At 37.1% G+C, this 26,373-nt stretch overlaps 1 protein-coding gene across 2 annotated transcripts in view; it reads right to left on the reverse strand.

The window, feature by feature from the left end:
• The window catches only part of CACNA2D3 (calcium voltage-gated channel auxiliary subunit alpha2delta 3), a 396,842-nt gene that overhangs the window by 181,091 nt on the left and 189,378 nt on the right, over positions 1-26,373 (reverse strand). For both annotated transcript variants that reach the window (XM_058422243.1, XM_058422242.1), the window contains exons 10-11: positions 17,552-17,641; positions 13,770-13,883 (exon numbers count right to left, since the gene is read on the reverse strand). In XM_058422243.1, the coding sequence (XP_058278226.1) occupies positions 13,770-13,883; positions 17,552-17,641 (204 nt within the window). The remainder of the gene's footprint in view (positions 1-13,769; positions 13,884-17,551; positions 17,642-26,373) is intronic.

A 26,373-nucleotide genomic window follows, 5' to 3' on the forward strand; every position in this document is an offset into this window, starting at 1 on the left:
TTTTTAGCATGAGACCTCGCATACTTTTGTAATTAGTGCAGTACAACACTCCTAAAATATTACAAGTGTTTATGACAACAAACAAGTGTCAAAGAAACACCAGAACTTCTTGTTTGTGTCTGCCATGAAGTACGGGTATTATTTGAACAGAATACATCAGCTACTTAATCCACCCTGAAAGTGCGTAAAGAGCACTTCAGCAGTACAGGAATAATTTAATATTCCATTGACAAAGGGCTTCTGACATGGGCATGAGGAGCTGTAGAGGCTTTCACAGTCCAGCCCTTAGGATTTTGTGCTTCTATCAGTTACAGATTCATCAGATAGTTAAATCAACAAAACAAACAAAAGTTACAGTAACAAACCCCAAAATAACACAAACCGAAATAACACAAACACAGCACAACTTTAACGCTGGGTTCCAATCTGCACCCATGGTAAAGAGTCTTCTGCACGTTCAGAAAGAATGTAACACAGTATGTTTACATTCAGGCAAAAGATTAGAGAATAAATGCAAACATCCAGCTATAAAATTACACTGCTGTACAAAAGTTCCTTCTAAAATCTTATTTATTTTTCATGTACCTCTTCCAAAACTTAGATACACATAATACATGCACAATGTAGACTAATTGTCAAAAGTCTTTTTTCAGAATGCTGTTTCAGAGAACTTTTTGCAAGAAGCTATGCCACAGAAGAAACTTTTCTAGTGGGAAATATATCACAATCTGAGCACTGCTACACAGACAATTAAACCCACATAGAACTTTTTACGATTAAATCAGCAAAAATAATGGAGAAAAATGGAAGTACACAGATATCTCTTTACGATGGCATAATAATCTTGCCCATGCTTCTAATTTCATAATCCAGCCTCACTCAGAGGGCAACTACACTTTGTACTGGCACAACTCCTGTGCCCAGCTCTGGATCGTGTAGGTACAGTAGTGCTGTTAACACCTGATTAAATATTAATGTGGGAGTGAACACCAGGCTCTTCTGCCACTCAACAACCCTTTAATAAGTCACTTTGGAGAAAGAAGAAAAATACACCTCTTTTGTTGAGCCACTGTCTTTGGAAAGGCTAGGTCTGTACATCAGTAGAAAAAAAAAATAAGTTTATTAGGATTTGTACGCATATAAATGAACATAAAGTTCATTGCAGGTATTTAAATATACCTGTGTGGCTTCCTATGCATTAATATTCCCTTATGGCTATTAAATGTTCCAATGTTTAAAAAGCAGCACACTAAACAATAATTAAACTCGTTTATTTCTCACTAAATGATGGACAGTTTTCTACTGAATTATGACGTTTTGAAAATGCATGAAATATGGCAACATGACAACCCTTAGAGCTGAGCTCAGATTCCAACTATTTTCTCCCTCCTCAGCAAAAGTAGCTGTGGTTATTTACACAACATGAGCACTTTTGTGCTGAATTCCTCTCCTTTTCCTGAGAGTCCCTGTGGTTTACATTGTGCACAGATCCTGTCCATGTCTGCTAAACAGTTATCCTTAAAGATAACTCTTAGTAGTTATGGAAGTGAGTCTCTGGAAGAGAACATCTGAAAGTTGCTCTGGTGCAGAGTGGCACACTTCTTCCCAGAGTTCCCTCCGTGGATTCAGGAGCCTGATGGAAGGAGTCAGGAAAGGAATTTGCTAATGCCCTTAAAGGTTCAATGTTTGTCAGCTGAGACGTGTGTTCTGACTGGCTGCCAATGATTAATGGCATTAATGTCATCATTCTGAGCTGCTTTTGTGAAAGCCATGAAGGGGCAGGGGGATGAAAAGACATTCCATACATCCTCGCTGCTATGTGACCAAAAACGGCCTGACCTCAGCCTAGCCGTGTCTGCTAACTTGGGGGAAGTATGGGAGGATTTTATTATGAGCCAAACTACGATTTTGAGAATTTTATTTGTTATTTCCTATTGCTAATGCAAGCAGAGCGCAGTCAAAGGTCTCATTTTGATATTCACCTTCGCATACAACTGGTTATCGTATATAACACTGTGAAAACCATAGGGAAGCACCCAGCAATTATACCGACGGTCCAATGGCTAATTAATTACTGTTTGCTGCGCACAAATTCAGAGCCAAGTGCATTTTTCTGTCTGAAATGGCACAAACATGACGTACGACAAAGGCGTCCTCAGATGTCTGGCTCATCTCTGGCTTCCATACATGGCCTTTTAAGGAGAATTTAGGTCAGCCAAAATAAAACAGTTTGTTTCAAAATGGGGTGCCACATGTCAAAATGTACTGAGTCAGCCAGTAAAATTTTTAGCCAAAAAATCAGTATTATCATATATGGCGCTAAAAACTCGGCACTCACAGTTTTCTCATGCTGTTTGTATGCGCATTTGAATATTTTCTAAAAATCTGGGTTTGGTTGCTTAAATGTATCAAAATATTTTTTAAAAATTACTATCACAGTTATTAGAATAATGCTGATTTTTTTGTTGTTGTTGTTAAAGTCATTTGTAAGCTAAGTTTCTATTATGGACTGAGTTCTGTCACCCTTTTAAAAAAATTCTAAACAGTTCCATTGGCTCTATAAATACTGCGGGTACTACTCATCCTGGAATCAGTGATAAGACAGGGCCATAGCCCCAGAATAGAACATAACTCCCATTTTGACAGGATTATACTGAATAACGCCCGAGACAGTGCTAGAAACTACCTCCAGCAAAGAGAAGGAAAACTCATTTCATAAGGCAGCTAACAGGATCTTTTGTCTCGGCAAATATTGCCCCCTGTGCGAGAGACAAAGAGAAAACTACTATTGATCTCTGCTTAGAGCTATCTTCTAAAGAAATTCTTCCAGGAGAGCTGAACACACAGCGCTGATGCATCGATCCAGCCTCAGGCAGCGCGTGCCAGGGCAGCCAGGAGCCCGGAGCTGCTGCTGGAGCAAGGCACGGCCAGCTCAGACGCTGGGTGTGCCAAGTATGGGCCCAGCAGAGACACCAGCACCGTGCCTCGAGCACTCTGAGTGCCTCTGGTGAGCGGAACCCACCCAAGATGTGAGGAATCACGTTGATATCCTCACGATTCCCTGCTGCTGTGTTCCCAACTAATGCCAGCAGCGCTGGCTCCCCAGCACAGAGGCAGTGGGACAATGAGCAGAAAAGAACTCGGTCTCAGTAGAAGCCCAGAATAATTTCTGGAAGGTGGGCTGTTTATGCCTTTCCAGTACAACACAAACCATAAGATCAGTACTCGAATTCTACACTAGAAGACAATGGGAATCTCAGAGTGACTGCATTCCCTGGACGGATTCTGCGGCTCCCTCTCAAAACTGCCAGCAGTACAACTGCCAAAAGCTTTCACCAGTGGCACTCCCACAAACTGGGGACTGAGGAGGGACTGCTTTTCAATTGCAAGTGACAAGAAATGGATGGAGAGAAAGACAGTCAAACCAGAGTCACTTTTGCACACGGGATGAAATTCATTTTCCATAAATTTTTGTGCCTATAAAACTTGGTAGCACGAATATTTTATGAAGACACCCCCTAATGTGATACAAACTTAGCCAAAGCAAATGTTTACAGCTTTCACCCATCCCTACCACAGATGTTTCAGTATTTGGACAAAACTCTCATTTTATGAAAAATTCAGCTATTTCTTTTCCACAAGATGAGCAAACTCAATAAATGTGTACTCAGTTAATTTCACTCTTGGAGACTAAATTAATAGAATACACAAGATGCCTAGGATTTTTTTTTTTTTTTTTAAGCAACATTTAAAGATTTAGACTGAAATATTTATAGGCCAGTATTGTTCTATCTTTTGCTTTTTATTCTTAGGAAACTTTCTTTGTGGTTGTACTACTATCTTGTATTATTAAATCAGCTAAAAAGCACAGAAACAGACAATATCCAATACTACCTTAGACATTATTAAAACCCCCAAGAATTCTCCTTCATCAGAGGTTGAAGTACTGAACCATTTGATCTAAAACTCTTGGAAAAAATTACTTTATTTTGCAACACCATCATATTTTATTCTTGCCAAGGGGATTGCCCAGCTTGCCTAGAAGATTTGTCTGTTGTCTCCATTCATGCAAACTTCCAAATTTTTCTTTAGGCATCATGACAACAGTAGTCATATTTCTAAGGGTGTTTGTGGCATTTTTCCTTGCACAGGGATAACTTGTTTCTACTTATTTTTAAAATAGGTGATGCGAACATAAAAATATTACCAGAAGTCACTGAATATTTCCAGATCCTATTGAAGCATGAGGGCCAAAGGACTTGACTGTACAAATTGAGAAAAACAACAATTTTCCAGGAGAACAAGCCCTTCAGTGGCTTCTGTCTTGAATTGTCCAGGCTCTGTAGGTGTTCTATTTTATGAACCTTCCTGTAACACGTATTTCAAAATGTTTTATAAATATTAATAGCTGTTCCTATTTTCATAATTACATGCCAGACAGCAGTCACTGGCATACACACTTTACTACTACAATGGATTTTAAAGCCTTCTTCAATAACAAGTCCCGGATGATTCAAAATCCTCCATGTTTTTTCAAGATATGTCTAACAGAGCAAGATGGCAGAATAAAGACTTCTGTCTTCTAACAACGCACTGAACTCAGCTTCAATGTTAAGATTCAGCAAAAAGCTTTCAAGAACTTCTATAGTGAAACCTCTGCAACTGAACTGAAATCTTGACAGAAGTCAGTGCACGAATGATATCCCCCAGAAAGATAACGTATTTATTCAGATGGGCAAATCCCACTCTGTCAGTTCTGCACAGAGACAATTATGGTGAGGGTAGTAGAGAGGATTATGGGATGATGGAACTTAGAACCTCATAGAAAAGGATAGGTTTTTATCAGTTTTGCAGCAGACGTCTGCACACGGGAACGGAACACAAAAGTCAAGTCTACAGAGGCTGCCACGTTCTGCAGAAGTCTCAGAAGGCAGTTAATGCTGTTATGCCACTTTAGAAAAAGTAGGTATAAATACAGGGAGATAAACAAACAGAGCTCTTTAAATGGGTATTCTATAAAATGCATAACCACTAACAAAGTTAAAGATTCAACCACTCAGAAAGAATCAGCAGACCCACAACAGAGTTCTAAAGATGGGATTGTTTGGATAACTTGTTTAGTTCTTAATTCAGTAAAGCGCTTTAATGTATGCCTGAATCCATTGCTTTGGTTAGCAGGGATGTAATAACTCACATATGTAAGCATTTCCCTGAAATGAATACCAAACTAGACATATATGAGCCCCTGCATAGAATGAATCTTTCGTACCGCCTTGATATATGTGCATGCATTGAGGGATTGTTCCACAGCCAGACACCACGAAGGATAACAGAGGTACTCTGGGAAAATGGTATATATGAATAATAATTTCATATAAACAACGTCTGTTGTACTTCCAAACCAGCAGAATTTGGCCCCTCAGAGTATAATGAGCAAGAAATACCATTTGCTGTATGTAACGGGATGCCAGCAAGAGAACACTATACCAAACATTCAACTTCCTGTCTTTGTAACATTCCCTTTCCAAACATCTCCTGAGATTTGATATTTAAACATGCAATTTACCAACCTTCTCAACTTAATGTAAATATCCAACAGAAGTTAAAGTTTCCCTGTGTAATGAAACAACACACTACGGCTTATTTTAATACGGCGAGAGTTAGGGAAAATAGGAGTGTATGAAGATTTCATTGAGGGAAAAATGATAATGAACTAAGAATGGATCATACAAACTAGGTAGAAATATAGCTCAGAACTCAGATGAAAATATCTGAAAACAGGATTTGTTTGTGTGGTCCATAGTTTTCCAGGATACTTGCCAATTGCTTACAGGCTGTTGGAATTGCCATACCTCACCAGAACTAGCAAGAGATCTCACCTATGAGTTGAGGAGATGAAAACCTGCATTTTCCTGTGTAAACCTCACAATTGCATCTGTACTCCTGCATCAAGCTGAGGCCATTCCTCTTAGTCATAAAAAATCTTTAATCCTATTAAAGTGCTTGTCCACTACACCATACCAGTTTTGATTCAAGCTTAATCTTATATTTAAAAAAAAAAAAAAAAAAAAAAAAAAAAAAAAAAAAAAAAAAAAAAAAAAGTTTTAACAGGACATAATAAGCACAGTTTTTTAAAACTTACTCCAAAATACATGTGAATTTTTCACTCTTCCCTGTTTGTAAAGTCAGTGAAAAGTTTTCACTTAGTAACTTCTGCTCTACAGGTCAGAAAATATCTATTAAGCAAGCTTGCAGATCTATTATATCCTAATTTCAGGTGGAGGAACCAGAGTGAACATAGCACTCGTTTTATCTCTTGCACCAACTCAGTTTTCACCGTGACTCTTGGCTGCAATTTATTTTTTAATATAAAATCACATTATTTCAACTTTTTCTAAAAGGTAAACTTGAAACAGGAAATTTAAGAAGACATTCAATCCCACATAACCTTAACTTATTTACTATCTGTACTTGTTTTTTTTAATTATATTAATCAAAAATAATTGTTTGGAGTACTGTATTATCCCTTTGTTGTCCAATGCAACCAAATGGGTTTTATATATGCAGCTATGATCACCTTTTTTGGTGGTGGGTCACTCACAATTACCAAGATGCATTCTTGATATTTTATAGAGATTGTTGATACTCATCTAAAATAGAACAGTTCTGACAAACTTCAGCATCTCTTTTCTGTCTGTAATGTTTAAGAAGATGCATACCTTATGAAGAGAATTAAAAACAGTCTATAAAGTGAATCCTGGCTTTTAGGATAACTGCAGCGTTTCTCAGTTTAAACCACACAAACTAAAATGCAGTTTTTATTATGCTGTTAAAGAACTTCAAGAAATAAATGATCTCACCATTTCCTTAAGCAGATGACACAATTCTTCACAAAAAACCATTACCTCAAGAATAGACAGTCCACAAAAGAAAATAGACATATTTGTGCAATTACCATGCCCACTTTAACTGCCTTGCTTCTGGCATGATAACTTAGTTTTTTTAAAACTAAGGCCTTACAGCACATAAAATATCAGGAGAAGGTTTGGTTGTTTGAGGTTTCTCTAGTGAACAGAATCCATAATATATCAGCTCCTTATTATGATATTCACTTATGATGTTGTGGTTTCTCTTGTTAATAAGAGCAATCAGCCAAACATTTCAGCGACAAGGAGTTTTATGCCAGGTGCAAATAGCGATTACTTGTAGTCATCCAGGCATTTCTTACAGACACCTATTTTATCTCGAATTTTGGATCTCTCTATGTCTATATACTACATAAAAGTTAACTTCTTTTTTACAAGGAAAAGGAATCATTTTTTTGTTACTGATATTCATGAGTTCCAAAAGAGTACTTCGGATAATCTATTTCAAATTGTGGATTATTCTCCGTTTAGACTTTCCCTTACTTATAAGGTGTTCCATATGACTCGTGGCTGATTCACTTTTGTATCTATTTCTGATCATATGACAAATATTAGCATGGTAAGGGCACTTTGAACATGCATTTTCATTGGGTATAAATTACCATTCTATCTAAAATTCTTCGAACATTCAGAAAGCATTAGCCCCTCCATGATTCTAGCCAACAACTGACTGCATACAAGAAGCAGCGATCTTTCCTCTGGCAACCCATATATTCCCGGAGGATAATATTTAATTACCCTTATCTTCACAAAAAACCATCTCTCTTTCAATTTAAACACTGCAGGATAAGTTTCTTCATGGCAAATTAAATTGACAAGTGACTGAAAAAGAAGTCTTAACTACTCTGAGTGTCATATAAAAGAATTCAAGTAAAAATACTAGCAACAAATTTGGAGAAATTGTTATGGTAGTTTTGACCAAAAAAAAAAAACCCACCTTACTTAAACGGGACCTACCAGCCTATTTTTCTCCCTAAGAGGAGAAGTAATAAGGTAAAATAAAACCTTTTTAAAACTCTTTTTTTCCAAATGAAATCAGACTTGGGGCAGGAACCTGGCTGTGAGGAGTTATTTCTCTTTATCCTGAAATCAAAACCTTCTGTTTGATCTCATACCCCATCTTTCACCATACTACAGGAGTGCCTAAAAAGATAAGTAATTAACGTAAGTTACATCATAGCTTGAAAGGCCTATAAAGTGTCTGGACCTTCTTTTGTTCTTGAGATAACCAGCAATAAAGCACTAGGTTTGTGTAGCAGTAATGGCATCCGCCTGCAAAGTACGTCAGACTTTTCAGGAAAAAAAAAAATCGGTTTAATAACATCCAGACAGGACTGCACATGAGAAATTCAATTTGCTGTACTAATGTTCCATGTTGCCAGCGTTGCCACGATCCTGAGCTACAGACTTGGTTAAAGGTTTGCAGGAAGGTTTGTAACCCTGTGTGGGGCAGACAGAAAGAGAAAGATGTTTTGCCACCGCTGCGGTGCCACGATGCAGCCACCCATTGCCTTGCAGCCTGTGTTGACAGCAGCCATTCATTCCTTTAGGATAGCTTTCGGAAAAAGAAGATGAAAACACGCCAAGTTTTCATCTTTCTTTGCTAAAGGAGAGGAAGGAAAGCATCCTTTCCTGTCCTGTGGCAGAATTTAAATGTTTGGGGAAACTTATATATACCCAAAGCTCAGACGTTTATTTCATATATACAGTAGTTGAAGCCAATATGTTGTGGACCACTAAATAAACTCACTAAATAGGTTTCTAGCTTAAAAACAAACAAACAAACAAAAATAGTAGAATTAAATGTAAGTATTTTTTTCATAGATCTCTAACATAAATGAACAGATTGAAATTAAGAGCTTTAGTGACCAAGTGACCAGTTCTCGCCAGAAATTACCAAATATTTTCTTAAATATTTAAGAAAGACATATATTATTAAATGTGCTATAAATACTGATCCTGTAAAAGTATGCATGAAAGTCCCACATAATTAAGGAGCTATTTACTGATTATTATTGCCTGCAAATCTAATTTTCTATTATGAAATCAAACCTGAATCCAGCCAATTTTAAGGTGTTGGTCTCTGGATTCAATTATAATTTTAGGTACTGTATATAGATCCAGAGACCTGCCAGACTGTGAAATTTTTCCTGTAAAGCAGATCTAAGAGTAGGTATAAACACTTAAAAGTCATGGAACTATTTATATTGTAATTTCAACAGTTCCATTCAGACGCAGGCAGCATTGGCTGTTAGGTATTTCTACACCATAATCATTTAGCAGTTGGAATAAAGATGGTTTTGCAGTTATGCTTTATATTCACCCTACCTGAAGCCTTAGCAGTGATAGAAACCATCTTAAATCTCTGCTTTGTTGCAATGGTGCATAAGCATAAAGAAAGTATTTCATTGTGCCATACAAAATTAATTCTACCCAGAGCCCTCAGAATAACAGGACACAGACAGATGAAGTTCTATTCCCTGTTACTTGCCCAGAAAGAGAAAGGCTGCAGAATAACTAACAAAGTAACTGGATACAGAGGTATTTTTATCCCAGATTCTTGAGCTGGATTTGATTCTAGAAAATCAGGAAGCTTTAGATGGGATTTCGGTTTCCATTTGCCTTGACTTAGCGAGGAATTAGTGCTTCTGGTTTTGCATACATCTACCACAACACATAGCTATTTCACATAATTATGAAAGCAAATGCTTTTCAGACTCCAAGACACACCCAAGGGGAGGATAAAGTTCAAATGATTCAATGATTCTTTTCCAGATTCTACATATGGTACAAAACACCTCTCAGGCCAAGGAGCAGAACATCTCTTTCTGGTTGTCAGAAGTCATGAAGGGTCACAAAGTTGACATTTTCCTTGATCACCTGAGCGCTGCATTGACCCACATGGGAAAAGAATACTAAAACTCAAATACCCAAACTGAAATATTGATCTCCCCTTGATCTCAATGAGATTTTAGACTCTGCTCTCAGTCATGGTTATGGAAGAAATGTTTTGGGGCTTCTCCAAAACAAGGAGTAGACAGGTTTGTAAAAGTCTAGAACTTGACAGCCACATAAAAACTATGGGGAAATGGAGAAGAGAAAAAACCCCCCACATACGCAGGCACTGGGTTACTTTAGCCAGTGCAGAAAAAAACATCACGAGACTTCGTGGAGTTTCCAGTGAGTTAATAGGGTTTAAAATTGTTCCCTCACCCACCCTTGCAAACAAATTTGCTGCATTATTTTCCTTTGCAATATCATGACGTTCTGAGAACAGTCTTCCTATATTTAAAATGACAAAATACGTTAAGGAATATTTAAGTGGATATTTTCTGTTCCAAGTTTACTGATTTTCAATTAGTGATTAAAACGGCTTTCAGGTGAGAACCTGACAAAGCTTGAAGCTCTGTTAATGTCTCTAATCTCATAATAATAACTTTTTTTTTGTGCTACGGCATTTCAGCAACATTTACAAGGCTAATCTTCATGGAATTTTCTGTTAGTTACTGTTGGAATTTTCCACTAGAAAGGAAGTAGGACAGTTTGATTTAAGAAAAGATCATTAGTTGTACTGTCTTCTAGGAGCAGACCTGAAGCATTATCTTTCCATGAAGTCACATCTGTCTGCCTGCCTGCTTCCCCCACCCATGGCCTTTCATCCTTTTAAATTAGAATAAGGGACCTAGAGAAATATCAAAATGCAGTATTTTTCTTGGTTTCTGACAATGCACTTGGATCTCATAGTAGAAGCAATAACACAGAGTAAAAGCATGACTCTGGTACAACTGACATCAAAAAGTTATTTTGAGACTTAAAAAGCTTTCTTCTGAAATAGGGCATCTTAAAAAAATAAAATTATTGCAACTATATTATAGCTCTCATTGTAAACAAACACTTCCTTGGTACTTTTATTCCTTTTAAGTACTTATTTCTGCTATGTGATGAAAAGCTGGGCTTTTAAATGAGATGTGTAGATTTATTTACTCTTGTGGATTAATTATTCCCTTTTTGGTACTTCACATGGCAGAGTTGCCTTGAATGAATCAGAGAAATCTCAAAGTACTGACTGTAAGTTTCATGAATGAGAAAAATGATGCATACAGCAGAAACTCATTTCTAATGCGTGAGAATCAGCTCCTTAAGATTGCTCATATGGCCTCATGAAGAAAAGGAAATAGATGTTAACAACTAGTCATATAAATAAAATATAGTGTGTTATAAAAAGAGCATTGACTTGATTCACATTTAAAGTAGCAGAAGATACTATGTAAACATGGGGAAATATTTTGGAATTTTTTTTCTTTTGCTGAAGGAGACAGAGACTCATAAAAAAACCCAGTAAAATGGAAGCATTCTTTCTTTCAAGGAACCAATCCAGAAGATAATTTTTAATAGTCTTTTGATGGTCATAATTTCCTAGTTCATATGAAAAATCAGGTTGGTTTCATTCAAAAAACTCAATTGCTTAATTTAAGCTACTTTGGGGATTTAACTGGAGCCATTTTATTCCCTTTCCTAATCATTGCAACACAATTCTATTTTAATGGATTATCAGAAGGAGGATGATTTTTATCAGTTGTTAGGCAGAATATATCTCCAATAATAGGTAATAAAGTGCTCTTTTCCCTCTTTAGATGGTGTGTATATATATATATATATTATAAGACTATCTTTAGAAAGATACAAATGATTTGGAAAAAGGAAGAAAACATGAATTGTTTATATCCTGGAAGATTGCATTCCAAACTCTCCATTTTTCAAGATTCTCACTGACAAACTTTTGAAGCCTTCACAGTTGTATAAAGATATTTTTCCTTTTTATAAGAGAATAAGATGCTTATATTGCAACTTATTATAGATTATTTACTATTATCTAACATTAAATCAATTATAACTGAAATTGCTACTTTGCTGACCAGGTAAACAGAAACTTCAGAATTTACCTCAATTAGGGCTGTTGTTTTTTCCACCACTGTCCACCCCATATCAAAACACAGGAAAAACATAAATTATAAGAAGTATGGTGGGGCAATACATAGATAATAGGGGGAAAAATGTACATGAAAAAAACTATCAAGCAGTTCAAAGGTGTTATTTATAAATTAAAAAAAAAATAGCTTTGGAGAGGATAAAGAGAGTGTAATGCAAAGGTAGTGAATTCAGGTGCATGGGATGCTTAATTTCTAAGCACACTGACACTGCAAATATGTAGGATATTGCACCTTCAATAAGCCTTCCTTTCTAAAATAACAAATCCAACAAATACATCCAAAGCCCTAATGCATTAAAGCATACGTATGGAAATCTTTTACATTTTTCGTACTGAAACATTTCAGGCTGAAAAGAGAAAAAAACAGTTCGATTTTTTTTTTTTTTTTCCCCTCCCCATACACGTTTCTTAAAATACAATTTACAAGCCAGAATTAATACACTGAATTTTTTTAGGGGAATTGAGTAGAATGTTGCGTATTAACCAAAAGCTGCTCCCCAGACACCACGTCCTTGCTAAACGAGGACTCTCCATGCTCCTTGCAGAAGAATTCCCAATGGAAACCTCTCCTCTGCCTTTTGCAACAGCTGTGCTGAGCGTTGTTATCTCAGAGAGAGCTGTGGATCAGCACATGACAGACAACACATGTTTTTGGGAAAATACATAGCTGACTCTTTCAGAGAATTCTTTCCTGGCTGATCTCTTATGATAAGAGTTTCCCCACATTCTCTTCATCTTAAGAGAGGAACTAACGCCAAAGAACAAGAAAATACAGCACGTGGTTCTGAGAGATTCTGCGGATCTCCGTCAACACCCGTTTTTGCCAGATAAATTAAAATATTTGAGGAATAACAGCTTAAATTAGATGGCATCCCGTTGAGTAAGACAGGAATGACTGGCCACAAATTTTTAGCTTTTAAGCCTTCTTTCCAGTGGAACGATATTATGCTTGCATGAAACAGAGTTACAGAAGTTACTCAGAAAATAAGAGTTTTATAATAGAAAACCATGACTAGAAGCTGAAAATTAAAACTACTATTTCTACATAATACAGAACCCCACGCAGCATTGTAATATTAATAATTACTTGCTCAAACTGCACCTCAGACTGTGTGGTTGTTGCTTCCACAGGCATATAACATGGCAAAGAACTGCAAAAGCTTCCTAAAATAGTACCAAAACTTGCTTCAGCAGAAGATAAAATGTAGAAGAAAATTATTTCACATAGAGACACAAGCCCCACTAGAGCTTCCTCATCAGGTAAATTCAAGGCATTTCTAGCCTGCTGTGAAATTTCCACATTTTGTATAACAAGGTAATTTAACTCTGACCAAATTTCTCCATCCAGATCAATGGCACCAGATAAATTTTTAATAAAATCTAACCAACTGTCAGCTCTGTCCCTCACTCTGCCAAATGAAGGAATTAGAAATACTGAGCACGACATCTGCTCTTTCTCCTGTCATAGTAAGCCACTCACTGTCCACAGTGAACACGCACCCTGAGCTTGAAAAAACATTGAATTATTAATGGGTACTTTGGGAGAAAAAAGAAAAATTTTCTTCATGCTTAATGTTGTGTCTTAGGGGAAGGATTATGCAATGCTCAAAAAATGTAACCTGGAGGGAAATAGTGCCTTTATATCTAATTAACCCAAGTTCATTACCACGGTAAAAGGCCATCTCCATCCTCCAGCACGACCGTATAAGCATCATTTTTCTCTTTTAAATTAGTGAACAAAAATCACTTATAGACCATTAGACAGATTGTTACCGACTTTTCAATAGACATACACTTTAGATTGGATATGGAGTTTTGGGTTTTCCATTCAGTAAAGGTGATAAGGTACTCACTTTTCTGTCTGGCCAATTGTATTTTGCAAATATTGTATCATACGTGTCCACAGCTCCATCGGTGATCAACATTATGGCTTGGCTGCAAATGCTTCCTTGTCCTGTGTGATTGAACTGCAAGAGGAAACAACCGTCAGGAACAGCACATTCCTGTTATATGAAGATGGATAGGATCACACTGGATAAACATGGATTTTGTCAAATCTCTAGCGTCCTTAGAAGAAGTTGAAATATTCAGGCTGAAAACATTTTATAATAGATTTCATGTTCTTGGTGAATTGAAAAATAAGAAACATACGTAAATATAGCACTACACAAAATTAAAATGGTATTTTCCCCTGGTTTTGATAGGTGATAAGCGTTGATGCATCCACAGGGTTTGCTTTGATTTAAATATCATTTTAAAAGAACACGTTACACAAAAAGAAGTAATGAATGATGATTTTTTCAGTGAAGCACAGGAGATACTCAACTCATAGAGAGACATATGACTATTCATATGGCATTCATTCAGGATTACACTCCATATGCTATTTTCCTTAAAATATTTATCTGGGGCAAGCCAGTTCACATTTATATATTTTGAGATTCTGCTATTACCCAGAATGAATACATATAAGTAATTCAGGCTGCTGAAATGCAGTACTTGAGCACAGGTACTCAGACAGCAATCAGCAACCCTCTGGCATATGCAAAGGGAGCTTCATCATACAAATGGGATTTTTCTCCTGTCAAAGAGCAAACACATTGGACTGAGTCATAATATGAGCTTTGATCTCTTCATTTTGGAGTTGGTGCTCTGACTTTGAATCCATGTGCCTCCACTTGCTTTGGCTGCAGAACAGGTTCTTATTTGTCTGTGTGTTACCTTATGTATTCAGGGAACTTTGGTTAAACCTCCATCTTTAAACAAAAAAAAAAAAAAAGCTGTAAAATTATTTGATTTTTAATTGCTCTGCATGAACAACTTAAAAAAAAAACCTACAAAATTGTCAGTAAATGGGATATTGTAATTACTTATTTCTAGTCTTCATGTACGTTATCACATTTGAGCTCAGGCAAGCCTCATTCTATCGCCTCTCTCTTTTTGCTGAGAAAGCCAAGGAGGAATTACCTTGTCCCACCTCACCAGCCTTGCTGTGCCCATTCAAAAAGCAGTACCTGTGTTCATAGGTGAATTACCTTGCAGGGTAATGACTGCTCCTGCAGTCATGAAAAATTATTCAGAGTATTCTAGTTTGATTGGTTCTACCAACAGCTCTGCCTTTTCAGCTTCCTGCAGTCTACTTGCCCTTACATATTCACTGTTTTTCCAAACTCTAAAACCTGCTTTTGCTAATAAAGTTCTGCTAAAAATTTCTTCTTAGTAGAAATGCCTGCAGTAGAAAAGGGTGGGTGGTGGGTTCCAGAAGTCCTCTGTCTTTTCTGCCTTCATATTTTTGTATCTGAGTAACCACACCCACATTCAACAACCATTTCTGTCACCTGCATCTCTCCTCAAGCTCAGCTTCTTTTCCAGCAAACAGAAATCTCAGCAAGCAGTAACAGAAATACTCTGCCTTAAAGGAGAGCTAATGTGAATTTACAGAGCCAACTGCATTGTGATGACTGCCTGGGTGAAAACTCTTCTCCATGTAATTTGAAAGGCAGTTAACTTAAAATTCTCCTGTCATGACGGTTTTCCAGCTTTAACCAGAACCAAAATTATTAAAGTGGGATTTCTTCAGGATCTTAAGCCATTATTTTCTCAGAAAGGTGAAGTTACTTTGTTTAGGGATATCTTCCTCACATGCACAATTTTATTTTTTTTTAAGTGGCAAGGTATCTTAGAGAAATTAATGAAGGGGAAATGCCTTTGTACATTTATTTTAAAACACCACTCAGTATGCATCTGCATTATTCTACACAGTTATCTGAATATTTTGAAGAATGAGATGAAATTCAAATACTTTGATGACTAATATCTTCTCATATTTGTCTAAAACTTTTAATTTTATTGAATAGCAAGAGTGATGAAAGTGTTTTCCATAATAATAACAATGACAAGGGGCTTATGATGAACTACAATTAACGCAGTGATTCATCAGTTAGCAGCAAAAATTTCAATGCATCCTGACATTTCCAGCATTTGGTTGTGATTAACAGTCTTTGAAATGTCACAGAATTTTATTTAATTGGCTATGATTTTTTTTTTTTTAAAGGTAATCACTGCAAAGAGCACATTTGTCACCAAAAGAGATAATTGCAGTTGTCACATGACATAGTAGGTGTCTAACTACTGTACCAAGCACTTCTGTATTCTCACCCTGTACGATGTACGCTGCATAAACTGACAATTGGAAAGCATTTGGAAGTGGATTTTTAAACAAGCTTTTCAAAGATATCAGTAGCAAACATCTCCAAGTCTTGACAACCATAGCAAATATTGGGAGGTAATTGCAAGGCAAAACTGACTGAGTTTAATTAGTGTAACCTCTGAACCATTTTAAAATCCAGTCGGAATCTTTATAGACTATTCATTTAACACAAAGCTTTCTCTATTTTTTTTTTTTTTTCCTTTTCCTACGCCACCACCCACTCCTTCCCCCTCGCCATTCACCCACAATTGTTTTTAACGCGGGAAAGACATCCTTAGTTAACCTATAATTCAAAAAACAGGCTTCTGGTGCACAAAGGTCACATCCTGTAGACAAAGTGGAAAATGGTTTGCTGTACTCTTCTAAGGGGAGATTCAGTAGCTTTTCCTCTGGCCTAGGCTGCTTAATTGAATCTCCCAGAGATTTTGCAGATGTGTCTGTATAAAATGGAAAAGATTTTTTTATGCTGGCACTTTAGAAGCTTATATGCAAGAAGGATTGAAGCTATTATGTTTCCTTTTAAAGTACAAAGAGAAGCAATCAGTCCAGCACCTTGAAGAGAGCTGAACATAGATGTGGCACAGCCCATCATGACCTTACATCATGGGTGCAATTCAGCACATGGGATGTCAGATCCCTTTATTCTCAGTTCAGATTGTCTGATGAGATTTTTATACCACATTCATCATTATAACTTCTGTTACTTCACAGATTTTAAACCAAAGCAAAACAGATTTTGTTTCAGGTCTTTGCCTTCACTTCCTGCAATATGATTTTTTTTTCATTTTACATAGATTTGGAGGACTGGCATAGACCATCTCTTTCACTGAGGCATTCACGCTGTGTTTCTGGTTCCCAAGACTGTTTGGTGCCCACAATCCTCAATAAAACCTCTAAAAACAGCCTACAGCATCCTTCACTTTGTGCACCTTTTCCCATTGTCATTTTTGGCATGCACCACGTGAAGGCATTAGTTCCACACCGTCTAACTGAACACATGAGCAGTGGGTGGAAGAGCATACTCCTTTTTTCATTTTAGGATTTTATGCCTGGAAAAGAATCAATCAATATTGCCCTTCAAGATGAATACACAGGAATTAGAACCATTAATTAATCTAGGATCACGCAGCATAAAGGCAGGCACACTTGTCAAGTCAAACTTTTTTGGAGAATATTTGGGTTTGAGCTCTTATTTCCAAAGTACATCCTTCAATCAAAAGACATTTTGCTACTTAGTTTAGATGATTTTTTTCATGTGCCAGCAGACGAACACACTTTAGTATTTTTACCACAAAATACATACATACCACAAAATGATACTTTAGGAAACATTTTAAAACATTTTCACAAATATAAAGTCAGCTGGAAAAAGGTAAAACAAGAAGGAGGTGAAAAAGAAAAAGGACCTGAAAAACATGCACTTACTTCATTGAGCATGTTGAAAGCTTCATTTAAAGCTATGTCCAGCATTCCAATTCCTTTTGCAAAAAGTTTGTCGAGGTGTTCCCTGAAATGCTGAAACATGAACAAGGTTTCATTTGTCAGAATGTTATTTCAACAGACCTGTCGATGATTAAGGATTTCTGAATACTTTCGGCTTACTTCTTAGGCTTAAATGATCCCATAGAGTAATTAACAAAATAATTTCCAGTTAATCCCTCTTGACTCTTTAAGTAACACTAAACTAAGGATGTGTTAGTACAATAATAAGGCAATGGTATCACATTTTTGATATACTATTGGCTACTTATTCAATCAAATAATTTTGGTTTGTTTTTTTATTTTTGTTTGTGTTTCTATTTCTATTCTATCTTCATATTTTCTTTTCACTTTGTATAGTGATTTTATGCCATTTCTATTTTCCCTCTAGGTTTTTGGAATCTGATACTAAATAAAAATAATTCCTTCTGAAATTTGGCTTTGAGAGTACATAGCTCTAAAAGATGGCAGAGTCTAATCATTAGGTCATTGAAGCATAAATGCAGTTTATCAGTGTCAATATTAATATTAGATTTAGTAAAAACAGTTCTCCACAAGAAGATGAGACTATTAATTCATAAGAAGAAAATGAAGATCCGTGTGGTGGGAAATAGCAGGGCAGGCAATGCTTTTTTTGAAGTGCTATTTCAGTTTTCACAATTGGCTAAAAAGTACAAAAGAAGTGCAAAACAGAAAAGGATATTTCAACCCAACTAGCAGAGAAAAAAATGTCAGGGCAAGACATATACCACTGAAATATCAGTTAAAAACAAAATAAAACAAAATGTGATTTCAGAATGAGATAAAAAACACTTTAATTCCACTTCAGTAACTTTCAGGAACCAAACAGATTTCAAAAAGCAGACGTCCCCAGCTCTTAATGAGACAAAAGCATGCTTCAACTTTATAGCTTAAAGAGCTATTTTTTAGTAATAAACTGGTTTATCTCAGTCTCTTTTTGCTATTGCTTTGGAGCCCTTGTTTGAAAGGGACATCTGCCCAACCATGTGCACAAAAATTCCAGGGCAACTGAATGCTTAATTTCCATGTGCAAATACCAGAATGTGCAATACCTAACTGTAGGCTCATATATCTAATTGACATGCATCATCTCGGTAATTCTGAATGCAAATTAGACACACAATTATGACAATCAGACCTTGATGTCTGATTACAAAATTACAGGGTCAGAGCTGCACAGGAGTTGTGCGAGGAAGCACGGGAGCGTTCAGAAGGGGAAGTCTCTGTGATCACCCAGAAAGACGTGAGCTGAAGAGAATGAGGATGCAAATCCACACGTGCAGGTGAGTCAGGATGAGCTCCTCCAGAAGTTAAATGAGCAGAAACCCAGGAGGGTTTTTAATGTCCTTCATATTCCATGTGTCATGGGACAGTTATACAGAACGTTAAAATCACACCACTGCTGCATATGGCTTTGGCATAACTGAACAAGAGGACAAATTCATAACCAATTATCGTGATGGAACTTGGAATTTCTCTGGTAATGAGGCTGATGAAAGCACTTTTTGGTGCACCCTAGTGTATTCCCCTTTTCTAGCCTCACAGTTAAATGAACAACTGTAGGGGTTTGGGATCATACTTGGTTAGATGATTACACTAAGTTTTCATTCTTCAGGGATTAGGTAAAATTGCATCTCAAAATATGATTGCAACTTGCATTTTTGTTACTTCTTTTCTTACTTTCCTACTTTTGATTTAGTTAGGATTTAAGAGCTAATGAATTCAAATAATTCAAGTTAAGTAATTTATTTCAGCAAACCTCTGCTTGGGAGTTGACACATATTCAGAGCACTTTTCAAGACTCAGAACACAGACAAAGTTAGGGAGGTAGAGGAGGCAATCTCAATAGAGGCAAGAATTTGATTTTCCTTTCCTAATTCCAGACCATTGCAGGCAATTTACAAACTTTTCCGAGATGAAGGCCAGAAACTGAATTTTTCCTTTGTGGCAGACACTGTCAAACTTGTAGCCAAAATGAGACACTGATTTACGTAGCCCATATAAAACCTGAAGAATAATTTTCTAATTGGGTGGCAATTTTCAGGAAATTCCAAGGCAACTCCTTTTACTGATCTCTTATCTTAGAGGCTGATCTAATGGCCTCACAAGTTTTATTGAGATTAGACAAGCTGACTGGTGTCTATGATCACAAGATGACAAGTTTTTATATTCTGGAATAAATGGAAAGTGGTCACCCTCCAAGCAAACAGAGTCCAGTGTCTGCACAACCATCAGGGAAATTCTTTGGCCTCCATTAAAATAATATAAGACTACTCCACAACCTTCAAAGTTTTTATCCCTTCTGAACAAGAATAAAAGGAAAAGAACAAACTACAGCCATCTTCATTTGACATCTGAGGAGACAAACACATCTGAAAGCAGGTTACATTGACACAGAGGACTGAGTTCCAATTCCCCAGTTCCAGGTAAGGGCTGTGACAACCAGCCCATCACAGACACACACAAAAAAGCACAGGAGATGCCAGCTGAGGCAACCCCAAATGCCCAGCATTCATGATTACTGTATCAAACCTTTGCAGAATTATGCCGATGGCTTTTTTCCCCAGCATCACGACAAAGATTGTCACAACAGTGAGCTTGGCTCACCTTTTAATTGGCACACAGATTACAAGACCTCAAAGGTCTTGCATTTTAACATGAGAGCACCACCTAAAGCCTCACACATAGAGATCACTCAAATAGAGATCACACATCACTCAATGAGCTGAGCTTGCTATGGTTTATAGCAGATTCCTCTCCTGGAAGTCCTGGAAACCTGTTTCCCTTTACATCATCTCTCTCTGCTACTGATAAAACAGAAGGGAACCAACAGCAAGTTTACCCTCATAAACTGACCAAATCAAGTCCCCATCTCTACTCTTCCCATCTATCTAGAAAAAAAAAAAAAGCATTTTAAAAAAAATATTTTTGTTTACTTTAGGGCTTCAGAATTATTTAATTGAGTTTAATTTTTGTCATAACCACCAAAGTTTTGATTTTATTCTTGTTAAGCCAAAATGCTGCACAGGAGTCCCAGTATATTGCACAAATGCTTTATCAGAGCCTATTTATGTTTGCTAAAAATAAGGTGCCGCTTATGATGAGTAGGAATACCCAAATTAAACTGGGTACAAGACCACGGATTAAAGGCAATGAATGCAGCATTTTCCACTGATTCCAAAAAGGAGCAGTTCACAACTAATATTTGCATGGTGGTTATACAGTTACACTGCAAAAGCATGATACTTGCTAATAACTGTCTGACAAGGTTGAGCTTCCTACAGAAAAGCACCATTAATGGGTTCAACACTCCTCCATGTTTCCTTGTCAGCTTTGCTGCAAGTCTTTGCTACTTCTAGAATTACTTCCCATGCCTATCCACGCATGCTGTAACTCCAAAGGGTCCTGGGACTTACTTGGCAAAGATTTATCAGATTTGTGAGGATGGACTACATCAGCGCATAAATGGCAAAGAAATAATAAAAACACCAATCAGAAAGCCTGTGTGAGGCAGGAGTGATGCTGACTTGTGTGTCACAGGGAGGTTTACCCACGTGTACTGAGAGATAAATGTGCAGCACGTGTGTAAAATGCATTTAGGCATCGCCCCATTCCAAATCCTTTCTCAGGGCAATTTCAGGTTACCTTCCTGGAATGATTATCCAACCCCTTCTGTTTCCTAACACGTTGTATTGGAAAAGAAAGGGGCTTTTTTTGGAAAAAAATAATCATAAAAAACAATGCTGAATGAAGAGCTCAAGATTCAATATGCACAGACTAAAACCAAATTCTTCTTAAGTGAATTAGTTACTGCAATAGAAAACATCAGACCAAATTTAGGTGGTCAGGAGGTTACTGAAAGTTTTGTGGGTCTATAACAGCTTGACAGTTTTAAAATAAGAGTAGACTTCAGTGAGACTTTACTATTTTGAGTTTTTTAACAGCTAAGCAATGCGCTTGGTTTTTTGGGGTTTTCTTTTTATTTTTTGAGATCTGACAGAGATGGATAAATAAATATGCAAAAGGAATTCGCTTAAGTAAAATTCAATATGCAAAATTTGTACTTACCCACCTCTTATTGGCAATTTCACTCAGCTTCTTTGCTGAATCAGTTTTCTGGTTATTTAATTTCTGGTAATTGCATAGAAAAATAAAAGCTTTTTGGAAGTTATACATTACATCTGTCTATTTCTGTCATTCGAATTTACACTGGGGTAAGTTCTTGATTTAGTTTGGAGTTACTGTGCCTATCTGTGCATCTAGAAGATGATATATTTCATCTGGAAACATTTACAGAGAAATGTCCTCAGCCCATACATAGTGCATTAAAAAAACATATAAAAGAGGAATGTATATTGTAATATTGTTACTTTAAATCTGAAGTTACATTAAATCAGATTGTCATCCAATTCCTTTGGGGTAGGTAAATTGTAACATGGAGTTTCTCAAAGATGAAAACCTCTTGGCCCAGGAAAAATAGTATTAAAATCGGCAGTTCCACATGTTTGTAATTTGTGGAGAAAGTGCAGACGGTGACAGAATAGTGTCTGAACTATTTCCCACTCTTTTTTAAATTTGTGTATAGCAAATTGATACACTTCAAGGTAGCAGCTGTTTAACACTAATGCGAAATTATAAAATAGTCTGGTAAAATTCAAATATACCTTGCATATTTTATATTGCTAAGCCACATTTAGGATCATAGATTAATTTCAAGCTAAGTTATTCTACCCAATGTAATTGCAGATTTAATTTTTGTGAGAAACGAAACTCAAAGCAAGTTCTGCAAATTAGGGACAGCTTACAATATCCACATATATAAACTGAACTTCACTGTAGGTATGTGCCAACAGAAAAAGCTGTGACAATTGCTAAGCTGTGAAAACTTTTAGAAATAACTGGAGACACAGGGACACCTGCCATATCACCCGACATTATAGCTATTCCAAAAACAAATTACTATATTCTCCTATTGTAAAATGAATGTTCAAACACTCTGTCTTGGAAGAATTCTGGTAGTGGGATACCCACGTGTATCTTAGGAAAACTGGTGACACATACATTAACCCCACTCACATCGCTGTCACAGCTGAAGCTGTAACTTTGTCTTTTACAAATACATCAAGCAAACCACTCAGTAAGGTTTCCGAAAAGAAGAATGCTTTCTGAAGTGTACCTGACAGGAATTCACGGTTCGATTAGATCCTCACTGCTCTGAAAGCTACACACAGCAAGCACTTACAGAACTGGCAGTTTTGCAGAAAATAATAGAACAACTTGCTCAAGACCTAGGAAAGTTTCATTATAAAGATTATTTACAGAAAGTTTCATTATAGCAGATTATACAAATTCTGCTAGCATCTCCTGCGTGTCGTTTGTTGCTAGCAGTAGGAAAAAAACTAAAGGTAAATGAAGACTTACAACTCAAGTTAGCATTACTTGGCTGTTCTTTAAGCTGGCAGGGAAGAGGTCTAGATGCTTAGAGCCAATACTTCTTTCAAATTATTTTCACATTTTCTTAAAGAAAAGCACATTATATGCTGGAGACTTGGGGCTAAAAACAAGTTTTCTCCAACCTTTTTTGCTTTCCCATAAAAAAAAGGCATTAAAGGGTTAAACATTAAAAGGCTCAATGATACTAAATGTATTTGGTGTCCCTCAAAATCTACTGTAATACACCAGACATTTATTAATGCTTTAACAAAGGAGTGGCCTTGATCAAGTAACCCCTAAATTGTTAGGAGTTAAGCTTGCTCAAAATACATTCCTGCTTTTGCTACACCAATCACAATGAAATCTGTACCAGTCTTCAAAACACTCATTTAGCAAGGCTGAACTTTGCAGAGGTAAAAGTACTCATGCAATATTTTCTTTTTTGTCTGGCTGCTCTCTTTACGTAATAAAATGATGCAGGATCAAGAAGCTTTGGCTAACTTGAGTTCCATTATCACGTAAATTAAGAAGTTTAACTTTTCACCCCTTACTAATATAGCTGTGAGAAGAGAGTTCAGTTCAGATATTCCAGGTGGATCTTAATTCTTAATTTAGGTAAAGATGCAAATGGAATAAATACTGCATAAGCTAGAGGAAAAGAATGCTTCATCAGTAATAACTGGGATGCTATTCAAAGAGAGACGCAGCTTCCTTCCTCTGTGTGCACTTTTTACAACTTCTACTCTAATCTCAGGTACATGTTCTTACCTAAAAGACAGAGGAAAATGAAAGGAGAGGGATGGAGCTGAAGTTTGTAGTATCTCTCCTGCTTGCAACAGGAAAATCAAATACATTACTGAAGGGAGAGCGTCACCACAGAGTGGATATAAGAGAGATACAATGCTCTAAATACTTTTTCATACTTTAATGAGAGTGGATCTTTTTCTTTTAGGTAAGTAGTTCTCTTACTACTGTGGTGCAGAAAATAATAGTAAGTGTTCTAGAGCCAATGTGTGGAATTAACACTGTGTTTATTATACTGCTTCTGTTCCAAACAGAGAAGAGGTGGGAGGGGGTCAAGAGTGACAGTGTTTCAATGAGAAAATGTATAAACCAGACAGCTTTCTTCTTTTTTTCTTTTCTAAGACTGATTGAATTTTCTGAAAGCCTGGCTCTGTGGAAGCCTGTTACATTCCCTGAACACTGTGGATCCCATCCCTGAATGTGAAGGAGCATGTTTATTTGCTACCCGTAATCCCACTGAATGTTCAGCACCACCACCAGTAAAAAGCGCTCATTTCCCAGGCTGCTATAAGCCCTGAGGCTGAAGCTGTTTCCTGTAGCCTACAAAAAAAAATCCTTCCATTCCCTGAAGACGCTCCCAGGTCTCATTTCACCGAGACAGGCTGTGCATGGGAACACAAGAGGCTCTGGCTGCCTGGGGCAGGAGGCAAACTCAGCATCTCCTCGCTCCTGAGCCTTGGAGAGCCAAGGCTGTGGCTGGGCAAGGGCTCAGGATGAGCAGGGCTGACTCTGCTGGCACCACAGGGCCCTCCAAGCAGGAGCAAACATCACATTCTGCTCTCCCTAAAAAGGAGGAGTTTCCTGGGGTGTGTGGCCGGATGGGACAGGTGGGGATGAGATATCTCTGGGGTCAAGGCTGCGCTTAGAGCATGTGAATTATTGCACAGGTCGTGAGTGAAGGGGCCCTGCTGAGAGCTGCCAGGCACAGCTCAGAGCAGGCTCAGAGAGAAAGAGAGCTAGGAGAGAGCTAAGGGGGCAAAGTCAGGGAGTGAAGAAGAGGAGCTAATAGTGTAGTAGAGAGCAGAGAGGAAGACAAGAGTGAAGAGAGCAAAGTTCCCGTTACAATACATTAAATCCTTTTCCACACTGAATATTCTAATTTACACTAACCAATCTAGTACAAGATACAAGTCCTATAGCACTTACCTACCCCTATAAGAATCATTACATTACCCTATGTGTTACACTTTAAACTCTAAGGGTTTCTCTTTGAACCCCTCTTGCCAAGCTAGCAGGGTCTGCTCTGACCTTTGGACTTTTTGTAAAGAGAAGGGCATTGTTAAATCAAGGGAGGATTACCTTCATCTGGCCATACCATTGTTTTCCAGACATTCAGTAACCAGGACATCTCAGACATCAAAACTTGCTTTCAATTCTATCTCGCTTATAGGTTTCATATTCTCAAAATCCAAGCAGTCATATTTATAAGGCTTTCTAGGTTCATCCTTCCCAGCAAGGAGCTGGTCTCTCCCACGCCCAGCCCTGCCCCAGGTCAGTATAATTGAACCCAAGTTATTCTGCTGAGGAGACTGGTTTGCCCTTTAGCTCTCTACAAAATGGAGTGCAAGTGAGAGGAACAGCTATTCCTGACTCTGTTTCTTTGCTTTGTTAGAGTGGAGAGATTAAACACTTAAGTGACATCCTCAGAGCGGAAATATTCCGTTTGAAAATATGTGAGCCTTTCAGAAAGACAACAAAGTCGTCTCTTCAATAAATAATTTCAAGACAAATACAGACTGGAGTACTGATCCTGTGAGAGCAATTTTTATTTGGAGTTATTGAGACAGCTGCTTTTCTGGTGGGATTAAAAGCTCCAAACATCTCAGAGTAATTTCTTATCTCTGCTCCTAAGAACTGACTGTATTTGGTACAAGTGATGTCAGATGAATCTAGCAAGATGCAGTTAGCAAGAACTGGGGTGTGCATCCATGGTGCATGTCACAAGGGGGATTTCTTCCTTAAGGGAAATTTTTTATATTACCAATTAATGGGAATTTTTAATATTAAAACCCATGAATTATGGTAAAAAAAAAAAAAAAAAAAAAAAAAAAAAGAGAGAGAGAGAGAGAAATATAATACCAAAACAGTAGAAATTCAAGTTTATTCAGCATAAGCTAATAGTCTGGTAAAACTGTTTGGTTTTATGAAGTGATATGTGTCATAAGAAAAGTCAGGACTATTAATAGCAACAGAAAAGAGTGCTAGAGTGAACTGTTTAAAAATTTTAGTCCCTGTAATCATCAGCATCATACATCTCCTCTTTCCACATAAAAGGAAACGATAGCAATATGAAATACCACTACAGCAAATTTTAATTGTTTCTATTTAAAGATATCACTTGAGAACAGATGTTTGCCAGCTAAAGAAAAAGTGTTCTAACTTTTTTTTTAAATACTTGTATTTATTTTGGTGCTTGTAAAGCTTGTGATCATCCCTGCACCGATTCAATTGAGGGCAATATTTGACATAAAAATGAAGGATAAAAAGTTCTGAACCAAATATATAGCTAC

Source organism: Hirundo rustica, chromosome 12 (assembly GCF_015227805.2).
Source record: "Hirundo rustica isolate bHirRus1 chromosome 12, bHirRus1.pri.v3, whole genome shotgun sequence".
Lineage (NCBI taxonomy): Eukaryota > Metazoa > Chordata > Aves > Passeriformes > Hirundinidae > Hirundo > Hirundo rustica.